Source organism: Heliangelus exortis, chromosome 1 (assembly GCF_036169615.1).
Source record: "Heliangelus exortis chromosome 1, bHelExo1.hap1, whole genome shotgun sequence".
NCBI lineage: Eukaryota > Metazoa > Chordata > Aves > Apodiformes > Trochilidae > Heliangelus > Heliangelus exortis.
This window is the reverse complement of record NC_092422.1, coordinates 193,247,455-193,269,535: the sequence shown is the minus strand read 5'-3', so window position 1 is coordinate 193,269,535 and position 22,081 is coordinate 193,247,455. Positions and strand designations below refer to the sequence as shown.

Genomic DNA, 22,081 nt, shown 5'->3' with positions numbered 1-22,081 from the left:
TGTGCGTGACATCCAGCAACACACACATGACACCAAGCAACACATGTGACACCAAGCAACACGTGTGACATACAACACACATCTGACCCCCAGCAACACACATGTGACACCCCGCAACATGCATGTGACACCCAGAACACGTGTGTGACACACAGTACCACACATGACACACACAACACACACGACACCCAGCAACAGGTGTGTGACACAACATGTGTGACACCCAGCAACACATGTGACACCCAGGAACACACGTGTGACACACAACAACACACATGTGACACCCAGCAAACTCGTGTGGTGGGGCCGTTCAGCTGTGGAGTGATGCGGTGGGACCTGACAGCTGAAAGCTGCAACCTCCAACCAAACAACCAAACAGAACAAAGTCCGCACCTGACAGGCCTGGCAGGGAATTCAAAGGTTTCCCTCAGAAAATCTCCGGCGAGGTCTCGGCAGCGAAGCGCGGGTCCTGCAGCGGGAGGGAACCCAGGCTGACATCTGCCTCCTCCCCCCAGCTGGAAAGTAAAAAGAAAACATTAGTAATAATGTTAATAATAAAATAAAACAATCAGTATTTTGATAAACTCTTCTGGCCAAGAATTTGTCAGTTTTCAGGGCCGGAGGGACACCGCTGCCGGTTTAAACGAAGCGCCCGAACTCTGCTGCAGCGCCTCACGGGTACGGCTGCCGCTCGGCTGCTTTGGGCCTGCGGGAGCACAGCCCAGGTCCCCCCAAGCGCGCCTGACACCAATTTCTCCTCACATCTTTATAGAAAACCCCATTTCGGGTTTTTTTTTTTCCTCCCCCCCTCCGGCTTTTCCCGCCGCCCTGCCGATGGTCGAGCGCTCGATGAGGCTCCCGGCGCCGCTCGATGCGCTCGGCGCTGGAACGGTGCGGGCTGGGGCGGGCGGCGAGGAGGCGCGGCGCCAAGATGGCGGCGGCGGCGGCGGGCAGTGCGTGAGCCTCCCTCGGCCCTCCCGGCCCAGGGCGGGCGGTGGGCCCCGGGCGGCACCGCGAACCGAACCGAGGCCGAGCCGGCAATGTGCGAGACCTACTCGCGGTGGCTGTTGCGGGTGTCGGTGGCGCAGATTTGCCAGGCGCTGGGTTGGGACTCGGTGCAAGTCTCGGCCTGCGACCTCCTGACCGACGTGCTGCAGCGGTACCTGCAAGGGCTGGGCCGGGGTTGCCACCGGTACTGCGAGCTCTGTGAGTACGGGCCGGGCCGGGATGTGTGGGGAGAGCGGTGGTGAGGGGAGAGGGAGAAGGGCTGCGGTGTGGGACGGAGGTTTTGGCGTCGGGATGCGGTCCTGGGATGCCGGCTGTGGGTGGCCCTGGTTGAGCCCGGGTCTGGGGCAAATGAGGTCCCTCAACCTCGGCCATTCTGTGAAGGGAGGCTGTGGGGTGACAGTGTGGGGTGACAGGGAGGGCAGCTGTGGGGTGGGAGGCCGCAGGGCAGTGCTGGGGGCTGGGGTTTGGTTGGCAGGGCAGGGTGATGGAGATGGGGGCTGTGCAGGAGTGATGGGGAAGGGGGGCTTTGGGCAGCCCTGGGAGCAGCAGGGATGAGGTGCTTGAGTGGCCGTGGGGCAGTGTTGTGGTGGCATGAGGAGAGGTGGCTTGTGGGGCAGTTGTGCTGAGAGAGAGCAGGGGAAAGTGATGTGAGTCAGGGGGGTGAGGACATGATGGGGAGGAGGCTGTGGGGCAGTGGTGGGGGGCTGTGGGGAGGGTGGGTTGTGGGGTACTCCAGCTGGGGGAAAGTGAAGGGGAGCTGGGGTGTGGAGCAGTGCAGGGGAGCTGGAGGATGAGGAGGGAGACTGTGGGGCAGTTCTGGTGCAAAGGGGACCCTGCTGCAAGAAAGAGCTGGGGTGTGGGGTCTGGGATGTGGGCAGGGCTGAGAAGGTGGGGCTGTGGACTTGGCAGGAACGGAGCTCTGAGGCAGAGGGTCGGAGGTGTGGGGAGACGGAGCTGTCACCCCATTTTCTCTGTCTGCAGGGTAGCAGGAGGCGTGTGTGCAGGAGGGGGAGTGGCACTGTTGTCCCTGTTGCTGAGGTTGTAGCGTTCTGGGCCTGGGAGGGGAGAAGGGGCAGGCAGCTGTCCTGCTGGGTAGGGTGAATGCATGGGAGGGGGTGATGTTCCTGTTGTGTTGTCCTGGTTTACCTCTGGGTCAGGGTCTGTGCCCTGGGGGACATCCTGAGGAATCCCACTGGAGGTGGGGATGCATATTTAGGGTCCTTGCACAAGGAGAAGTGCTGAAGCTGTAGGGTGCAAAGTTTGGGCTGGGTGTGTGGGGCAGGGAATTGGGGGGGGGGTGTTAACCCTTGCTGTGGGAGGTGTGTAAGGAGTGAAGAGAAGGAGCTGCAGTGCACGGGGTCAAAGAGCTGTGCCTGGGGGAAGTGGAGTCACCTGCATGGGGGGAGATGTGGCTGGAAATGCTATTGCTGGGCCTGGAGTGCTCTGGGTTGGGTAAATCTGTGTAAGGGGGGCAGCAGTTTGTGGGGCTGGAGATGTGCAAGGGCAGGTGTGGGGCTTTAGTGCTAAGGGGGCTGGGTGGAAAGTCCACGTGCTATGCTGTGTGGGGTCAGGGATGTACATGTATAGGGATTACATGGGGCTGCAGTGCTTGGGGTCAGGGATGAAGATGTGTGGAGGTGGGAAGGGGACTGTGGGCAGGGATTGACACCTACCTGGGCAGAATGGGGGCCACACACATGAGGCTGGGGATGTGTGTGTACAGGGGGAAGGATGGTACTGTGTTTATAAGTGATGTGGGGCTGCAGTGTGGGAGGGCAAGGATGCACTTGGGTGTTTTTTTGGGGGGGGAGATGGAGCTGTAGTGCACAAGATGTGGGAGAGTGACAGGGCTGTATGTGGGAAGTGTGGAGTGTGTGTATGGAGAGCAGGAGGAACATGTGGCATGAGGTGCAAGAGGTCTGGCTGGATGTCTTGAGGACTGGACTAAGCCAGTGCTGCCATTGAGGTGCCATGGGCAGAAGGAGCTGGGAGTGATGGTGAGGGGCAGGATGCCCATGGCCTCACTGGATTTGGGGGTTGGAATATGAAAGGGGTGAGCTCACACCAACTCAGAGAAGATAAAGAAGAGAGGTCTGGTGACTGGTGCAAGGACTGCTGGCTGGGTCACACAGGACTGTGGAGTGGGTGTGGACTGGATGGGGAAGGCAAAAAATATGACTGCTGGGTCTGGCAGAGGATGAAGTTGAGTCCCTCAGAGTTTTGTGGCCCTGCAGAGCCTCCAGTGGAGGTACTGAGTGGGACAGATGATCTGGTACCTGCAGAGTGTGGAAGGGACGGGATGTCCAGTTGCTTGCTGGGTCAGTAGTGCTGACTGAGGGGATGAGAGGGTGATAGGGGTCTGCTGGGTGTGGGAATGCTAGGAACGGGGTCCTGATGTCCTTCTGGGTCGGGGAGGTCACAGGATGTGGGGGGGGGGATGCTGTGAGGGTTGCTGCTGGGTCTGAACATTGCAGGGAGCACTGCAGGGAACAGGGAGCAAGGCTCAAGCTGTCGGTCTGGTTGGAGAGTCTGTGGGCAGAAGAGGCCTTTGCTGCCCTGTGTGTAGGACAGGGAGGGTGGAACATGGGAGAGGACAGGAGTGATGTGTGTGCAGAGATGGGGCTGCTGCTGGCAGTCTGTAAGTATTGGGAGGAGATGAAGATGGTTTGGATTCGATGGAGAGGCCAGGGGGAGCAAGGGTGTCCTGTAGGGGTGGGTGAAGGCTTCATGTTCATGGAGAAACAGGTGCTGTGCCCAGCAGGGTAGAGCATTGCTTTCCTTTGGCATTCTGGGGAGCTGTAGGGTTGTGGCTTGTCACTGCTGCACATGTCTGTGTGTTCTTGTGGAGGGAGAAGTCCTGGAAAGCCCTGGGGCAGAGGTCAGAGCTGCTGCAATTGGGTCTGGCAGAGGGGAAGGTGTTTAAAGGTAGCAGGATTTGGAGCTGGGGTGGATAATGGGATTGCTTGCCTCAAGTGCTGGGTGAGGAGAAGGTGACTTGCTGGTGGTGGATTTGGGGCTATGACAGCCACCACCAGTTCAGAGAATGTACTGGGGACTGTGGGAGGTTATGGGAGAGGTAATGGCAGCCCTGAAATGCATCAATGGAAAAGTTTACCAGCATTTCTGTCTGAGCTGTGGGAGCTGTGCTAATGAGGGTGTCACAGCCATGGATGAGAGGAATATCAGAGTCAGGTTGCTGCCAGCTGGTGGTGGATGCAGCCTCAAGATCAGAGGAACTGTGAAAGCTGGAGATGTCCTCTTCTGGAAGTGTGAATTTGGAGAGCACATGGAGCAAAAATCCCTGGGTCAGGAGGTGCAGCCGTGGCCTGAAGGTGCTGCTGCAAGGTCATGGCCCTTCCCTGAACCAGAAGATCTCCCTGAGGACAGCATGCAGGGTACCTGGGTGCCTGTGTACAGGAGGGGGAGATGGGTTTGTTGGAGCTACTGGAGCTCCAATGTTGTGCTGTGAATTTGGGGAAAGGGGCAGGCAGCCCTCTTGCTGGGAGGGATGTATGTGCTGCCACTGCTGTGTTGTCCTGGCTCACTGCTGCAGTGATTCCCAATAAAGCAAAGTGATGATCTGAATTTACCTGTGTGGCTTCAGGAATAATTGAGATTGAGCCTGATGCTGCCAGTGTAACTGAGCTGAGGAGGAACTTGGTAATATTGCTATAAGCTTTTTGAATTCTAAATTGAGTAGGTTTCCTGCAAGCTGGAGAACTACCTGTGTGTGAAGCTGTGGATGGTAGTCTGGAAATGGGACTGTGGAATTTAAACCAGTGGCACCAGTGCAGCTGCTGCACCTGCAAAGTCTGTATCTCAATTCACACAGAAGTGATCTGTAAAAAGATTAAAGGGAACAACATAGAGAGTTTGGGAGAAATGGGTGAGAAATGAGCTAACCAAGGCTGGGTCAGAGCTGTCTTTTTTCTATATGGTTAATACAGATTTTGGGGAGATCCAGCATGAGTTGTTGGGCAGCATTATCCTCTGAGCTCAGATGCCTCTGTTACAGGTACTTCAGTGTTTGTAACACTGGAAGGAAAAGACACAAAAACAGTGAAAATATGATTTTGTTCCTTTCTGTGCTTGAGGAATTGGAAGTTTGTAGAACTAAGTTACTGCTCTTTTGCTTTGGGTGTGCTTAACGAAAGTGGGGAAAGGAGTTTTCTTTTCCCCTCTATGAATGGAGAAGGAAGTATTAGAGTCTTCTTTTTTCTTTTTTTCTTTTTTTTTTTTTTTTTTTCTTCTTTCTTGTGGAGAAGGAGAATTTGCTGTTTTCATGCCAGTGATACAGTTGTGGGTTTTTTACTACCTCTCTGAAAATGATTCCTGCATTTCCTTCTTTAAGAGGTTTGTAAAATGACATCTTAATGCTCAGCTGACATCTCCCTGCTTTTTTCAGAATTGTTTCCCTTTGCTCCTAAAATAAGTTACTGTACAAACCCAGTTCTGGATGAATGAGTTGAATTTTGCCATGGTTTTGCCTAAGTAGAATTAATTAAATTCCAATTGTAGCATCTTTATTGTCAGTGTGTTATCTCAGAGTCAAACCAGTGGGGTTTGAGTGAGCAGGGTTGTCAGCTGGAGGGACATAATCTTTGTATTTGAAACTGAATGGATTTACTCTGACGTAATTGAGACAGTGTGGGGATTGCTCTGTCACTGCTGTTCACAGATTTTCTCAGTTGCAAAAGAAAATGATGGCTTTCCCAGCTGTGTTAGATCTTTGTTCCAGCTGTTACATCCCATTAGGAGAGCTACATTCAAGATTTTCATTACTTTTCTGCTCTTGTTTCTTTGCATTTGCAGCAGCTGTAGCTGATGGGAGCTTCTGTGGCTGCAAAGAGAAGGCAAAAGGATTTGCAAAGCAAGCTTGAGATGTGTTTGATGCCATGAAATGCTTCTGAATATTGTGTTGGGGGTGGTGGAGAGAGTGAATTTACAGGGGAGAAAAGAAGGGTTTTCCTGGTGAAGTACACCATGTTATGCTGTTCAAATTTGTGCAAAGCTTGTAGGAGGAAGCCTATTCAGTATGCTTCCTTCTTCACAGGTTTTTATCCTAATATTTAAACAAAATATCTGAAAAAAGTGTTGGGGTATGTAATTAAGGGATTGAGCTACAAAACAGACTGACGTGTGGTTTCTGAGAGCAGGGTTCTACATTATTTTTGTTGTTGTTTGTTTTAAGCAGGGATGAAAAGAGAGAAGTTCTCTGCTCTGTGCTGCTTTATTGTGCCCTCACGTTTCATGCAGTTTGATAGAGGTGGCAGCATAGCAGGTGCTTTGGGATAACAGCTCCCAATTTTCTTGCACGTCTTGGGTTTTTTTCCTTCTACTGGGGATCTGTCCACTGAAGACAGACTGGTATCTGTTTTCTTTTGCTATAAATTTAGGTAATGCAGCATGGCTGGAGGATGCTGCTATAGCCATGCAGGATCTGTCATGTTTTACCTCTTAACTTGGCACATCAAGTTAAGGGAGGTGAGGTTCCAGTGTGTTTGTGTGTGTGGTATCAATGATTGGAGGGACAAGAGAGAGACTTGTGCTTTATGTCTCCCCATACCTGTTTTCTTTTATTTTCTTTCTATTATATTGATTTAAAAAACAACCAGGTAGAAGCCACTTAGCTTTAATCACCAAAGGCACCCGGGCAGTTTCAGCAGAAATGTAAAGCAGTGCAGCATAATGGAACTAATTTTACTCCAGTTTTTATCAGCAAGACAAATTCAGATTATTCTGCTAAAACTACCAGTGTCATAAACCAGGTAATGAAATTGGAGGTGTGTTGGATCTGGAGGTGGGTTTTTCAGTACTCTTTTCTGGAATTTTCAGTGTTGAGCTTATGCTATGATGAGTTTTTGTTTGTTTATTTCTGCTGAAATTTGCTTACTGTAAGGAAATAAAGTTTAAAAGGTGCCTTTTAGTTTCATACTGTATGACTACTTTTTTTAAGATTATTTTTATGTAACTGTAGAATATCTCATCTTGAGAGGGACCCATAAGATCAAGTCCAATGCCCTGCCTATATTATATAATAACATATTAAATATTATGTTAATAATGCAACTGCATTTACATTAAAAAGGCAGTTTCAGATCTGGTGAGCACAACATTGTAACTGGAAGGAAAAATGAGAGATCATGGAAGATGCTTTGTGAAGACAGAGCTGGATTAAAACCTAAGGAAACTTAACTTCATTACAGCAAATCTCTGCTTTGGAGAATGTTTTCACTGGGAACTACCACAGTGGAGAGAACTGACCTGACATGAACCAAATTTTTATTTCTTTTTAATTAAATGTCAAATTGTACATATTTTAGTTTTGGTTCTTTGTGTTTTGTTTGGTTTGGGTTTTGTTTGGATTTTTGTTTGTTTAGGGTTTAGTTAGTTCATTCTTAGCAGTATATAATAATAACCTTTTTTTAAGCACTAAATTTTGATAATCAATTTAAATGAGCTGCACTGATGTTGAATGACTATTGTAACAAATGGGTTACAATAATTGTAACAAATGGATTACATTCAAGGCCCATAAGATTTGTAACAAGATGTGTACCTTTTTATGTACTGAAAACCTGAATTGTTGCTATTTTTAAGCTAATTAACCTCTTGCTAGCTACCAGTAAAAAAGGTAAACTTGTTTTTTTTTTTTTTTTGCTTGACATTTATGAGGCTGCTGGGGAAAAGAGCAGACTCTGAGCAACAAGAAGATGCTTTTGCCTGCCTTGGAACTATATTAATCAGACCCTTTTCCCCATTTAAGTGCACTCAAGTAAAGCATATATCTTTACTTAATAATCCACTGTGTATGCTTCTGACTGTTCCTGTGAATGCTGAATGGAAGCAATGTGCTGTCTGCTTGAAAGAGTTATCCTGGAGAAACCATTCAGTGTAGAAGCACAGGTATTTAGTGCTTGGCAGTGTTGTGTGATGTGCTGGAGCACAAAGAATCTGTGGTAGAGCCTGTGGTAAAATTACTGAGGAGCTATACATAATAATTTACTGATTAAAATAAAAAAAATCTCTTTTATAGCAGACAAGAGGGTGAAAGCTGAGCTATTTATAATGGACTGCACATGTTGCATGGTAGTGACTCATTAATTTTTCTCTGTATTCATTACAGAGCTGCTATTTCCTTTTTAAAAAAATTTTTCAAAAAAATTTAAAACTAAATACTTTGTGTTCTGTGCTGACTTTCTTGTTAAATTTTCACCGATTCATATGAACTTTGGGCCAGGAAGCAGGAGATGGTGGTAGTGAGTTTGGCAGAAATAAATCAGCTGTTCCTGAACCTGAGTTTAAGGAAAGTAAGATAGTTTTTCCCTAAACACCCCCCACCCCTTGTGGCTTCTTTGAAAGACATGAGCACTGGTCACCTTATTAGTTGTAGGGCTGAAGGAATTCTTGTGAATTTTGCAAAGCTAACTGGGCTTTAGTAGCTTCTAATAATTCATTTACCCTACAAAGTGAGCTTTTATTGCTGGAAGGGTGCACTACTCTCATTCTGTTTGATGTTTTCCCTTGTGAACAGCCAGGTTTATCTGCAGGTGGTGCTGAGCACCAGCTTGAGAGCTTTTCACCCAAATACTCAGCTCTGAGTGGGTTCTCTTTCCCTGTAGTTTCTTTGCTGTACTTCTTGGGGGATCCATTTCTCTGAGCAGAATCCTCCTCACCCAGCATTCATTCTCAGGAACAGGGAAGCTGGGAATATCAGAACTGCAGGGCAGTTCCCATAGGTTTCTGGTGGGCTGTTCTGAGATCTAATAAGCTTAATTTAAGCTTAATTTAGTTCTGCTTGCTGCAGCTGTATCCATTTCAGAGCACAGTTCCCATTCAGGGAGATAACACAGCTTAAAAGCTGTGTATCTTTTGTGAGAAAACTTATTTTCTTAGATCACTGTTTGCAAAGTAAAGAGGAGAGTTGTAACTTGCTGGGTCAACTATTCCCAACTCCTTCCCTCTCTTCCCAGTCCTGGACAGGAGAAATTCTTGGAAGTGTCATGCTATAGGTAACAGCGAGAGGCTGGAAACCAGAGGCTCCAAAAAAGCTTTTTGTGATCTGGCACTGATGTGCTGTGTGACATTGGATTAATTATTTCACTGGGAGGCTTTAGCATTTGAATTTTTAAACTGAGGATTGCACAGATATCTGAAGAATATTGTGACAAATTCAGTATGCCCAAATTAAATTCTTTTTTTTTTTTTTTTTTTTTTTTTTTTTTTTTTTGGCATCATTTACTTGCAGAAAAACGCCTAAGCCTAAATGAAAGACCAGGAGAGACTGTGTTACTTGTTTGTCAGCATTCTCTTTCATGTGTCAGACTTCTGCTATTTTAGTGAATTTTTATTAAACCAGAGAGAGAAGAGGAATGCTAAACTTTTAAAATAAAAGTATAAAGGCACAAGCCTTGCCTTTATTTGATGAATCACCTAGCATTACATTTAATGCATTTTTGTGCTGCATATATTTCCAATTGATAAATATTTTTATTTAAATACAGATATGATTACAGACCTAAAACTCTTTTTGTGTGCTTTTAACATCTTGAAGAGGATAACTGATCAGCCTTGTTGTCCCTGTGACAGTTGCAGGTTTTAAATTTTTTTTTCAGCTTTTGATCAATTGACTTGGCGTTGTCTGTTTAGTGAAAAATATCAAAGATATGGGAAAACTGAATCTTGAGGAGTTTGGTCACCTTTTGAACCTGCTTTCCATCACACCTAATTATTTTTTTAATATGGTTGCTTAAGTATTTCCATGCTAAGTGTAATTTCAGTTACACTTAGTAGTTGCTTCTCTGGCACGTGTTCTTAATAAGCACTTGTAGGAAGAAGTCCTTTTTAGCATTTAGTACTTGCTAATCCCACTGGTGTACTTTTATGGAGGTTTGAAAAGATGATGTGCAGAAAAGACCTTTTCCTGTTGCAGTGATAAACTGGGCTAAACTTTCACCCTGAGAATGTAATGGTGCTGGTGTGGTGTCAGGAGATACACACTGAGTAAAGTACTTGAAACAGAATCACAGAACTGTTGTGGTTGGAAAGGACCTCTGAGATCACTGACTTCAACCATGCACACATGCAACAAGGATCAAAAAATATCAACCCCCCCCCCTACAATTGTGGCCACGAGAGCCATAGCTCCAGGGATGGTGACTCAACCACCTCCCTGGGCAGGCTGTTCCAATGCCTGAGCCCTATTCCAGTAAAGAAACTCTTCCCAATATCAAATCTAAACGTCCCCTGCTGCAACTTCAGACCATTTCCTCTGGTCCTGTCATTATTCACTTGGGAGAAGAAACCAACATCCTCCTCCCTACAGCCTCCTTTCAGGTAGCTGTAGAGGGCAATGTGGCCTCCTCTTCTCCAAACTAAACATGCCCAGTTCCCTCAGCTGCTCACAAGGACTTGCTCTCTAGGCCCCTCACCAGATTGGTTGCTCTCCTCTGGACACGTTCCAGCACCAAAATGTCCTTCTGGTAGTGAGGGACCCAGAACTGAACACACAATTCAAGGTGCAGCCTCACCAATGGGAGTGTGCAGTTCCTCACATTGGGGCAGCCTGCTCCTGGGCCTTTAAAATTTCCTTCTTGAAGAGTGTCCAGCCTTCCTGGACCCCTTTGCCCTTCAGGACTGTCTCCCAAGGGACTCTCTTAACCACCGTTCTGAACAGGCCAAAGACTGCCCTTTGGAAGACCAAGATGAAGGTTTTGCTAACCCCCTCTTCACATCACTAAGAATTGAAAACTTAACCAATTCATCGAGCCCAAGACAGCCTCTGACCACCCCATCCCCCTCTAGTCCTCTTGTCTGTGAAAAGGAGGTCCAGTGAGGCACCTCCCTGGTAGGCTCACCTACCAGTTGTGTCAGGAAGTTATCATCCATACACCTGAGGAACCTCCTAGCCTGCCTTTTCTCTGCTGTGTTACATTTCCAGGAAATGTTTGGTGTGTTTAAGTCACCAACCAGAAAAAAGGCTGATGATCACGAGGCTTCAGCCATCCACTTATAGAATACTCATCTGCCTCCTCGTCCTGGCTGGGTGGTCTATAACAGACTCACTGTGTATCTCCCTCATTTGCCTTCCCCTTCATCCTTACCCATGAACACTCAACTTTATCATCACTGGAATCAAGCTCTATACACATTTTCAAGGAGCTCCAGTAATGGGATTGGTGGGAGGCATCACACAGATCTTGCAGATCCATGCCCCAGTTTGGAGAACCTATTGCAGCATTTTCCCTGCCTGTGTACTTGGTTTTTTTTCCAAGGGAAACTGGACATGAGCACCACGTGTGTCTGTGCCTCTGGGTACATTGTTGAGGTCCAGGCAGTACCCACCTGGGAATAAGTGCTTTGAGGCTCATTAGAGATGTTTTCATCCTGCAGACAGCACAGCCAGTGGTTTGGGGAGCATTCAGAGAATTAATATGCTCTAGTCCTGGGCTTGCTGAAAAGTTTTCCCTGAGGGTTTTTGTTAACTGGCTTCCCAACTAGTTCCAGTTAATCTTGACAACTTAGAAAATGCTTCAGTAGTTCAAAGCTACCATCACAGTCTGAAGAGCAACTAGAAGCAACAACACAAAATTTCTTAGGTGTGTCAGTTATCTAAATTGAGGTTTTAAGGATAAAACGCTCTCCTGTCTGCCTGATAACTTTAGGGACTGCATAACTGCCCAAAAGCAGTGGTATCCTACTTTAATTGTGTTTATGTAAGTCTCCACATTTCTCTGCCCATAGAGTCTGCAGGGGAAACCAGCATTGCACTTGTACTGGATATTATACACACACGTTCTAAATACAGAGGGACAAAAGAGGAGATAAGTTGGGTCTGATCTCCCTTTTAGCTGTGGAAAGAATTAAAACACAAGTGACTTGCCCAGAGTCACACAAGAGACCAGTGTTACAGAGCTGAGAATCAAAACCATAATCTGAGTATTACCCTTATCTTCACCGCAAGTCTAAGAAGAGAAATTCTAGAACAAAATTCTTATTTTCTAAATGTATCTGCAGGCATAAGTTGGCTGGGGGTTTGAATTCATCCAGTGATGTGAGAAAGAGCCTGCTCAGACTGCTTCAGGTTCAAGATAAACTAAGAAGAGATTAGGTTAAAGGACAAACAAAAGATCGTCCCCCCCCTCCCTGTTCTCCAGAGCTGAGCCTTTACAATAGCAATTGTGTTCCTTCAATAAGCATGGACTGTTTTTTCATAATTACTTTTTTAAGTAAATCATGGCTTATCATCATGTAAGGATGTAATATCTTCATAAGCCAACTATACAGAATTTTAATAATTCTGCATAACTTTATTGAATTAAAAAAAAAAAACAAAAAACAAAACAACTGAATCACATGTGGGGTTTAAGGCAATTTTTCTGTGTTATTGTTATTATCAAAAGTTAGGGTGAGACACAAAAGTGGTTCCTTGGCTACCAGAGCCAGGTGCCCAGTTCTCAAAAACTTTCCCTCTCTCAGGTCAGGGAAACTGAGGCACTTCTGTGCTGGATAATTTAAAATTTTTAAGTCATATTACATGTGTATAACAGACTGTATCCTCTCTTGGACTGTTTTTGTGGAGGTCATGTTAAGTAAAGATTGTGACTGCTTGGTCAGTAAGGTTTCATTCTACTTTTCATAAAGAAAATAAGATTTTGCTATAGAGTCAAACTTAAATTCCACCCCAGGATATCAGCCCCTGAAGTTAAATATAAAATATTCTCTCCTCATCAGACCACTGCTTAATATTCCTGTGTTTCATCCGGGAGGTCTATCTAACTGGTAGGTAAAGTGTGACTCATAGCCTGTAGATTTCATCTGGTGGAAAGATACTATGTGAAGTATTTTTGTTATCAAGAGATACACAAGATATCTTTTTTTTTTTTTTTTTTTTTTTTTTTTTTTTTTTTTTATCTGTAAACTACAGTTGGCTAACAAAATTAAATTGTTTATTGCTGAAAAATAATGCTTGGTCTGTTACATATTGGTAACAGGGATCTTTCTTCATTTTGAGGGCTTGTATCATTAATTTGAACTTATATTATGAAACTGAAAACTCTTCTAAATGGTGTTGCAGTGTGTTAATTGACTGTTTTCTAGGCAGAGCTGCCTGCTGCTGCTGCCTTGGTTTTTCTTCATTAACTTCTTGAGGGGCAATTCCTAATGGTATGGATTGAGACAAAGTGATAGGGATTGAAACAAAACACTTTAAAATGAGAGTGTGTTCTTAGCCTGAAACATTGTATAGCTTGATGAACAGTAAACCTGGCAGAAATGTGGGGCAGTCATCTCCCTTACTGGTGGTGAGCAGTGGTGGATTGTAACATTTAAGTGTAGGTGTGCAGGTCAGTTTTTAAACGGAATTTTTTTAAAAAATGTTGTTTTTCTGTTGTTTCTGTGTTACAGATGGCCGCACAGATCCAATTTTGGATGATGTAGGTGATGCCTTCAAGCTTATGGGGGTTAACCTGCATGAGCTAGAAGATTATATACACAATATTGAACCTGTCACTTTTGCACATCAAATCCCTTCGTTTCCTGTCAGCAAGAACAATGTCCTGCAGTTCCCCCAGCCGGGAAGTAAAGATGCAGAAGAAAGGAAGGAGTACATCCCTGATTACCTGCCACCTATTGTCTCCTCTCAAGAAGGTGCGAAATTAATCCTTTCCTTTCAGTTTTGGTCCTTGTGTGTTTGCATATTTGTTTGAATCCTCCAGCAGTCTGAGTTGTGCCCATTGCAGTTGCTCAGAAAAGGACTCACTGGGTGGGACACAGACGTGGGTTTGAAACAGGTAGCAGTGCTGTGACAAATTTATTTTCCACTCTTTTACTTTCCTGCAAGATTAACTGGTGTCAGAATACACCATGTTGATTCATGCTTCATTTAAATTTTAAGTTTTTTGATGACAGTAGAAATGGATGCTTTATGTTACTTTTTGTGTGTTAGATTCCCTCTTTTTTTTTTTTTTTTTTTTTTTTAATTTCCCCTCTTTCATAATTTGGTAATGGTAGAAAAAGGGAGGCTGGGTAGACTGGCACAGCTCCTTGCAGCTGTTTCTTCTTCCTTTGAACAAATTTAACTAAAAACAACCAACCCAAACCTTATGCCTCTTCCAATTAAAACTAAGTCAGTTTTGAAATAAGGAGTAAGAGTTGTCTAGAGGCACAGTGCTTACTTTAACTTCTTGTTGCTGATGTTGATTAGGGTTTAATCATCACTATTCCAACTGATTCCCTTTCTTTTGTTAGAAGTCCCACTGAGGCAGGGGTTGAGGATCACTGTAACAGTGAAACAAACTGCAGCTCCAAGGTTTAGTTAGACTGAGAATCCTAATAGTGGCAGAGAAAAAAAGTGCAATAGTTTTTTGGGGTTTTTTTCTATTTCTTCAGCTACATGGGACTTGATTACTAACAAGATAAACCTCTACAAAACACACCTAGTCCAGCTTTCCCCTTGAACAGTGAACTTCACACAACTATACTTTGTGGGGAGATAAACATATATAAATTTGTGAACTGGGTATAAAAGTCCAGACAGAAGAACTTAATTTTCCAAACGAGTGTAACAAACAGGTGCAATCCTCACAAGATACTTATTTACCTTTCAATTCCCATGGGGACAGAATGGAGATCATGTTCCATTATGCATATTGTTCTTTTTTAAGAAGTAAAGCCTCGAAGTCTGGGTGCTGAAATAAGTGTTAAAATTCTGCCAAGTGTCAAGATGAAGATAATCATCACCTGACTGGGTGAAAGAATCCCATTGCTCTGCTGGTACAGATGTTGCATGGGTAATTTTTGAATGATTTGGTAAGCTGCAGTAAGTGAATGGTCAGCATTTCCTACATCATATTCAGCAGGATAGGTGAGGTTATTCTGTGCTCCAGTAAGCCCAAGAGAAGTTACAGTCAGAACCAGGTTGTCTGAGGTGTAAAGGACCATCAGATGCAATGGTTTTAGTGTGTGCAGTAGGAAAAATATGCTACTTTCAGCTGCTATGTGAGGTCTTGCTGATGCTGATATTTCTGAAGCTCTGTTGGCCTGGCTTTTTCTTTAATTGCACCTGTTTAATTTATAGATCAACAGCATTTTAATGTCTCTTGCTGTCATATAACCTGGGAAGTGAAACCACTGTACTTCAGTGAAACTGCAGAAATATTTTCTTGGATTGATAAGTAGGTACAATCTCCCTCTTGTGAAATTTGAAAGGGTTGTTTTTAAAATCCAGCAATGAACTCTGTTAAACCAGGAAGAGACAAACAGAATATAAATATCAAATCTGTAGATAACACTAAAAAGAGAAAACTATAGTGGGGTGTTGAGAAATTAATAGGGATTTCAGCTACCCTGTTCTGCCTACTTTCTTGTAATGCCTTAGCCTGATTTTCAGGAGGTAAACAAACACCATTCTGTCAGAGAAATCCAGCATCTTTGAAGTGCAACAAGTTAGCTGGCAGTTTTACTTTTTTTCTTTTTTCTTTTTTTTTTTTTTCCCTTGGAAAATCATGCTTCAAATGTATGCAAGAAAGATCAAATCCAGCAAGGCTCAAAGTGTCTGTAGATGAGCATCTGAACATGGGGAGTGAGAGATGGGGTATTACAGACACAGTCTGGTGACAGATGACATAGAAAGAAGGGCTAAAAATTGAAATGGGGACAGTTGTGTGCTTTTTTGTATGTAACTTTTTATACTCTTTCTCTTGCAAGTTAGATCCAGGAGTTAGATTTTAGTAGTCCTTATAAATAATGTATGAATCCTTTTAACCCCTGAAGCAAGAAGATATTATTTCCAAAGTTGGATGAGAACCAGGAAAACTTCTAATGCCTAAGGCTGGTATATCAGAGGACCTCTAGACACAACTTCAAAAAATGAATACAATATTTTTTTTAAATGAAAGTTTAAAGCAAGCATTTAAAACAACTCCTGGATGCAGGTTTGTTGTAGTTGATTTTAAATACTTATAGTTCAGGACATACTAATTTTGCATTGTGTTTTCTGAAAATTTATTTTTAATTTTGTTCCCTATGTGGTTGTTTTGGGTTTTTGGTCTTTTTTGTTTGTTCATTTTCGGAAGGAGTGAGGTGGATCAAGAAACTGGTGTATATTTTTTGTTGTAGTTTACTCCAAGTAAAATTTGGAAGAAAAACTTCCACTTTTGCATCACAAAATTACTGCAGAATTGCAGATGTTTGAATAGTTTATAGGTCTTTATAGAGTAGAAAAAAAAAAGCATGATGCTGCTAAGACTGCAGTTCATAGTATTTGAATTGCTTTGAGTAGGCAATAATGGTGAAGGAAGGCTTCATGCCCAGTGCAGTGTACACTGTTAATCTTTCAGTCACTTAAAGGAACTGTCAGGAGCTTATTTTTAAGCTCCATTTTATATCGAAGCCTAGAGCTCAGCTCATGTTATTAATATTTATTTACTGATTTGATTCATAAGTTGCTAATGCTGATATATTTTAGCAATCAGGTAGGAAGTCGAAGGTTTATTGAACAAGGTTTATTGAGAGAGGTAGCATCTTTTAATTTTATCAGTTGATCTAATTAAAAGTATTGTCTCTGGGGACAAACTGGCTTCATAGGTAATTTTAGCTATGTGTTACAGTAGGAAAAATTTTTTTATATTACCACTTTTGAAAAACAAAATAAATTGGTGTTCAGTATGCACCATGACCAGTAGGTGTTGCTAACCTCCTTCTAAAACGTCCTCTACTTTTGTTTCCACTTGTTCAGAGAGTACAGTTTACCCAGCAGCTTGTGCAATGTCTGAGTTATCATTGCCAAAGTCTTGATAAAAGCAAAAAGTCCTGTCCAGCCTGAGAGGAACCGTTTCCTTCATTTTTACTCAACAGCAAGGAATGCTGAAACAGTTCTCTGAATGGTTTCTGAAGTCATGGAAAAAAAGGGAGGAAGGGAAATAGGTTTTCAAACTCTGCAGCTTGGGTTGTTAGAAAGTTCAGTGGTACAAATTTTGGTCAAAAAGCAGAAAATGTTTTCTTGCCTTAAACATGGGGTGCCTCATTTCAGCCACATACACTTAACCAACTGCTTGCTCTGCAAGGATCTGCATACATAATTATATATTTTATAAAACAATCTGGCTCGCTACTGCCATGGCAAATGTTGGGGGTTTAGGAGTATTTTTACAAAAGACACTGAAGGAATAATTTTATGCCAATGTATCATGATGTTTGCTGTCTGCCTATTTTTAATTAGTCTTCTTTTTGTTTTTTGAGTTATTTTAGCACTGTTGTCACTAAAATGTCATGGTAAACTTGTAAGACAGATTAAAAAAGGAGAAAAAAATAAATTAGTTGCAAAACATGATGGTCATGCTTTATTTCTCGGGCTTTAATGTAAAAGAACATACATTTTGCAGTAATACATCAACTTCATAGAATTTGTTGATTGCATTTGAAACAAAACATTACTGTGCTGAAACTAGGCCAGCTGAGAAAGCCCAGATATTTTTCCATGGCTAATAGTAATCACTATTACGTTTTGTAATAAAGTTCAGATCTTTAAAGTCCTGATGCTTTAAGAACATGTTACCATTCTCCATAAATAAAACAAAAAAAAGCGACGTGAATCCTACATGTGCCATGGTAATCTTATTTTTAAGCTTCCTGTAATGAATTTCTACCTGTGCTTCCTGCCTCTTGTTTTTACCTCATTTGAAATAATCATAATACTAATGCATTTTTATGGGTTTTTTGTTTGTCTGTTTTTAAAATAACTACTGTATGTCAACTGCGTTTTTTTTTTCTGACTTTTTGAAGTTTTAGGTAGTTCATCCCTATTTGCTCTGATAGGGAGGCTGAAGAAAACATTGCTTTTGTGCATGCAATGCTGTTCATAGTTTATTGTATTTTCATAGACCCTCATTTCTCTTTTACACTCTCATTGTGCTGGGGTACATCAGAAGGATATGAGGGAAAAGATATGAGTTTCTTCCACTAGTTGAGATTTTTCGTGGGGAGGGAGGTAGCTTTTAGGGAGTTAAATTTCTTCCACAATTCTTGCTTCATTTTTTCTGTCTTGTGCTTCGTACCACTTCACTCCTGCTTCACAGAGGTTCAGCTCTTTTCCCTAAAGATGATCTGGAAACAAATGTCATTTTTACCAGGCATTAAGTTTTTTAGTCTTTCATTCCCGATAATGTGTGCTCAAGAACTGGCATTATATTTCTGATCATGGAGTCAGGACCAGTTCTTGGCACGGGGTACAAATTTGGATTAATTTGTAGCCTTTTCTGTCAGAGCATTTCATTTCCCTGGCAGATCAAAGCATGAAATTTTTGATCTCCTTACAGCCCTGGCTTTTCCCCTCTTTGTTGTTGATGTTAGGACCTGTTACCACCAAAACCTGATGCTTGCAGCCACCTGGGAGTGTGAACACCCAGCTGTCAAATTATACATAATCTCAGAACATCTCTTGTTTTTTTCATGCAATGTTATTTGCTAAAACACATCTGAATTGATGAGAATGACAGGGGAGTGTGAAGTGAGGTGCTAATCAAAATAACATGATTTTTGCATCTGAAGTCTAGGACTTACCGGGGCTAGAATTGCAACTGTCTAAAGCATTAAGCATCCCAGTGGTATAAAGCATTAGTGTTTAGCTCCAGTGGCTGGCTAGATCAGATTTAAAAATTTTCACTGGCCCCTCAGCTGGCTGTGGTCCAGGACTGAATGTAGCAAGTCTTGGATCTCTTACCAGTGTCATTTCAATCTATGGTTTCCTCAAGGGTTAAACAAAGCCAATACCCCTTTGTAAATTAGCCAGTTGTGGGCTTTAGAAAGCATACTGGGATACTGGCTTTTCCATTTTAATAACACAGGTCTCCCTGTTGGCATTTTTAAGCCTTTCTGCCTTTCCCCAGATCTAGTCTGGCAGCACAGGGTAACTCTTCCTCATTCTAACAGCCGCACTGATGATTTAAAACCAGCATTAATCTTTTCAACAGAGCTTTTCCAGGATACTTGGTTGGGAAACCACCACCCATCAACAAACAGGTGCTGTGTAGTCAACCAGTTTGAAGAGTTAAACCCCTGCCAGACAGTGAATGCTTTGCTCCTGGCTGCTCACTGTGCCTGCTTGCTGAGTATTTGCAAGCATCCTTTAGCAGCCCGTGCAGTGTGCTGGGTGTTAGACGCTGATTGCTTTTGTGCAAAGGAGTCTTCACATATGCATCAGCCTAGCAAGGAGGGAGCAACAGGAGAAACAGACAAAATGAGAAAGGCAGCCAAGCTTGAGATGCAGACAGAAGAAAGGCATTGGGAAAGAGCCAATGGGAGAGGCAGGTTTCAAAGAAAAAGAAAAATACGAGACAGGAACAAAAAAAAAAAAAGAAAAAAAAAAAAAGCGTACAGAAAATGTGCCTGGTCTAAATCTTGCCATTAGACACAAAAATAACTCTTTCATAGAAGGCATGCTGATAAAGCTGTAATTGGGAAGACAGCTGTATCTTTACCTTTTCTTGAGAAGTTGTATCATAATCGAAAGCATAATTTCCAGTGAAATACTGCAAGAAAGGATTTAACGAGGAATATTTTTTTCTTTTAAAGCTTAAAATGTGAAGCTAAATAGACTTTCACCAAGGAGCTTCATTTAATTTGCAGTACTTGGAAAAAAAAATCAATGTAATAAATGCCACAGTAAAATTTTATCCGTGGTAGAAACCAAATCACATAGCTGGGATCTGTAGACTATGGAGACAGAACCATATGGTTTTTTATATTCTGTAGAAGCCTAGTTCCTAATTTTTCCTTGTATTTCATATATTTGGAAAAAAAACCCCAAGCCTCTTGCTATTTTTGTAAGAAGCATTGTGGCAGCTTGAAGTGGGGTATTGTGGAAATGGATTTGAAGTGTTGCATTGGTTTTAGGAGAGACCTTGTGATGGATTTGAATGTTTTTGTTTGTTGGGGTCTTTTAAGTGTTGTATCCTTCAAAACAAATAAACCAGCTGGAGCTTGGTTGTACCTGAATAAGGAAATCAGAAAATACATTTTATAAAGATACTGACTCCCATTTCTAAAAGCAATAACAAAGAGTTAGCAATACTAACTATAAAAATTCAGCATTGTGAAAGTGTATTTCTTCAGCTGCTTTAGTTATCTAGTTTTATTCTCTGCATATAGCACATGAAATTAAGTTAACATGACTTTTCTTCAAGGAGGTATCACCCTTTTGAAGCTTTCCCACAGAAATTTTTTTTCTGTTTTTCAGACCTGTTTAGATAAGTTACAAGTTGTTAGTAATACTTAAGGATTCAAAACAAAAGCTGCACAAAACTTATAAAAGCCAGCCTTTTCACAGTAAATTATTTACAAAAAATTGTAACGAAAGTCATGGATTCTTCGGCTACATGGTGGTGTGCAAATTTCAATTTTTGGCTACAGTAAAACTGGAGGAGAAAATTAGACTTTATGATAAAAGGTTTCTATTGTCTTCTATATTTAGAACAGAAATGCTGTCGTGATTTTAGTTTCCTACTGATCCTTTTTCAGCAAAACTTCTGTCACTTGTCTTTACTCATCATGTCAGATCAGTTTTTTCCCTTTTCTGACAATGTATGACTTTGTTTAGCTCCTGCATTGCTTCCTGCACAGTCTACTGCTACTATACTTGAGGATTTTATTTCATCTGGATCATCAGACACCTTTGTGCCTTTGGAAGCAGAAGTTTCAAATTAGGTTATTGTCTGATAGCTGTGTGCTACTGTTCTCAGGTCTCCCAGATTTTCCCTTACTGCCCTGGGTATTTTTGGTGACTCTCGGGGAGGGAGTGGGAAATGGAAAGTCTAGCCACTGCCTAAAGCAGGATAAAAAAGAAGCACAACTTGATGATTCTAAGGGCTGACCTTGTAATTTTATTGGTTTTTGGTGCTTTCCCTTCATGCAGGAGCCTTGCCTATTTTTCATCATGCTTTTTTTTTTTTTACTCTTTGACTTTTGCCACCAAGGATGCTTTCATTTAATAAAAATGTTAGTGAGTCCTTACAATTCCTGGCATTTAAAAAGCAAATAAAAAATATTTTAGTTACCAGGAGCAAAACCACAAATCGGATTGTTACCCCCTTGCATGGGATTTTTACCAGCTGTGTAAAAAATGTCTCATAACTGAAGCCAGTGTTAATTTCATACTGTATTGGAGAAGGATGTTGAAGTAGAGCATGTTGGTTGAGACCTTATATGATATCTAATTTTAAGATGTATGAACTTAAATTTCTCCACCAGTGCCAGCATCCTAATTCTGATAACAGCTGTGGAATGTACACGGGCACGGGGAAGGGTCCATCCTTGGAGCTGAGGAATTGACACTTTAGGTCCTTGTTCCGAATAACGCTACTTACTGTCCAGAGAAGAGTTAACTTGCAGAGTAGCTTTTTTCAGTTAAACACTTTTAAAGTGCCTGGAACATTTCTTTCCTCCTCTGAAAAATACCTAAGCTTGAAGCTGTTCAGGGATACACACTGCATGCTGTTTTTTCAAATGTAGCTGAGCCTAACCCTGATCTTCGCATCAGAACAAAGTGTTGTCTAGACAAAGATCACCAGTGGATTATGTGACCCCCTATCTCTCTTGCATTAATCAGGTGAATGACTCATTACAAACTTCTGCAGACAAGTATGTAGTAGAGCCCAGGTTAAGACGAAGGAACTCTGCCTCCTAATTTTTAAAATTGTGACTAAGAAAGCTCATTTGAATTACTTGTCTTTTGCCACACACCGATAAGCACTACAACTTTACCGTAGAGCTCTTAACTTCAGTGCCTACTCCCAGTCTTCACCTTTGAGTACGTGTTCCTGTTTTCTCCATCTCTCAACTAAGGGGAATATTAGTGAGTGGGTAAGTCTTTAGGAAAGGATAACTTGTTCTTGTGTGCGGGTTGTTCCAGTTCATTCTGAAAGAGCCAGAGAAATGTAAAGTTGGATGGATAACAGGCAGGGTTCAAGTTAGAAGGCATTTGGAGGCATGACTCTGGTTCATGTAGCAAGACACTTGGATAACTAAAGTTCATCTGTAACTGAATGTTGGTTTTTTTAATCTTTCATTTTTGTAATTA

At 42.6% G+C, this 22,081-nt stretch overlaps 1 protein-coding gene across 1 annotated transcript in view; it reads left to right on the top strand.

The window, feature by feature from the left end:
* The first annotated feature begins 907 nt into the window (after positions 1–907).
* The window catches only part of TAF3 (TATA-box binding protein associated factor 3), a 119,491-nt gene continuing 98,317 nt past the window's right edge, over positions 908–22,081 (top strand). The window contains exons 1-2 of the mRNA XM_071734182.1: positions 908–1,206; positions 13,414–13,656. Of these exons, the coding sequence (XP_071590283.1) occupies positions 1,041–1,206; positions 13,414–13,656 (409 nt within the window). The 5' untranslated portion in view covers positions 908–1,040. The remainder of the gene's footprint in view (positions 1,207–13,413; positions 13,657–22,081) is intronic.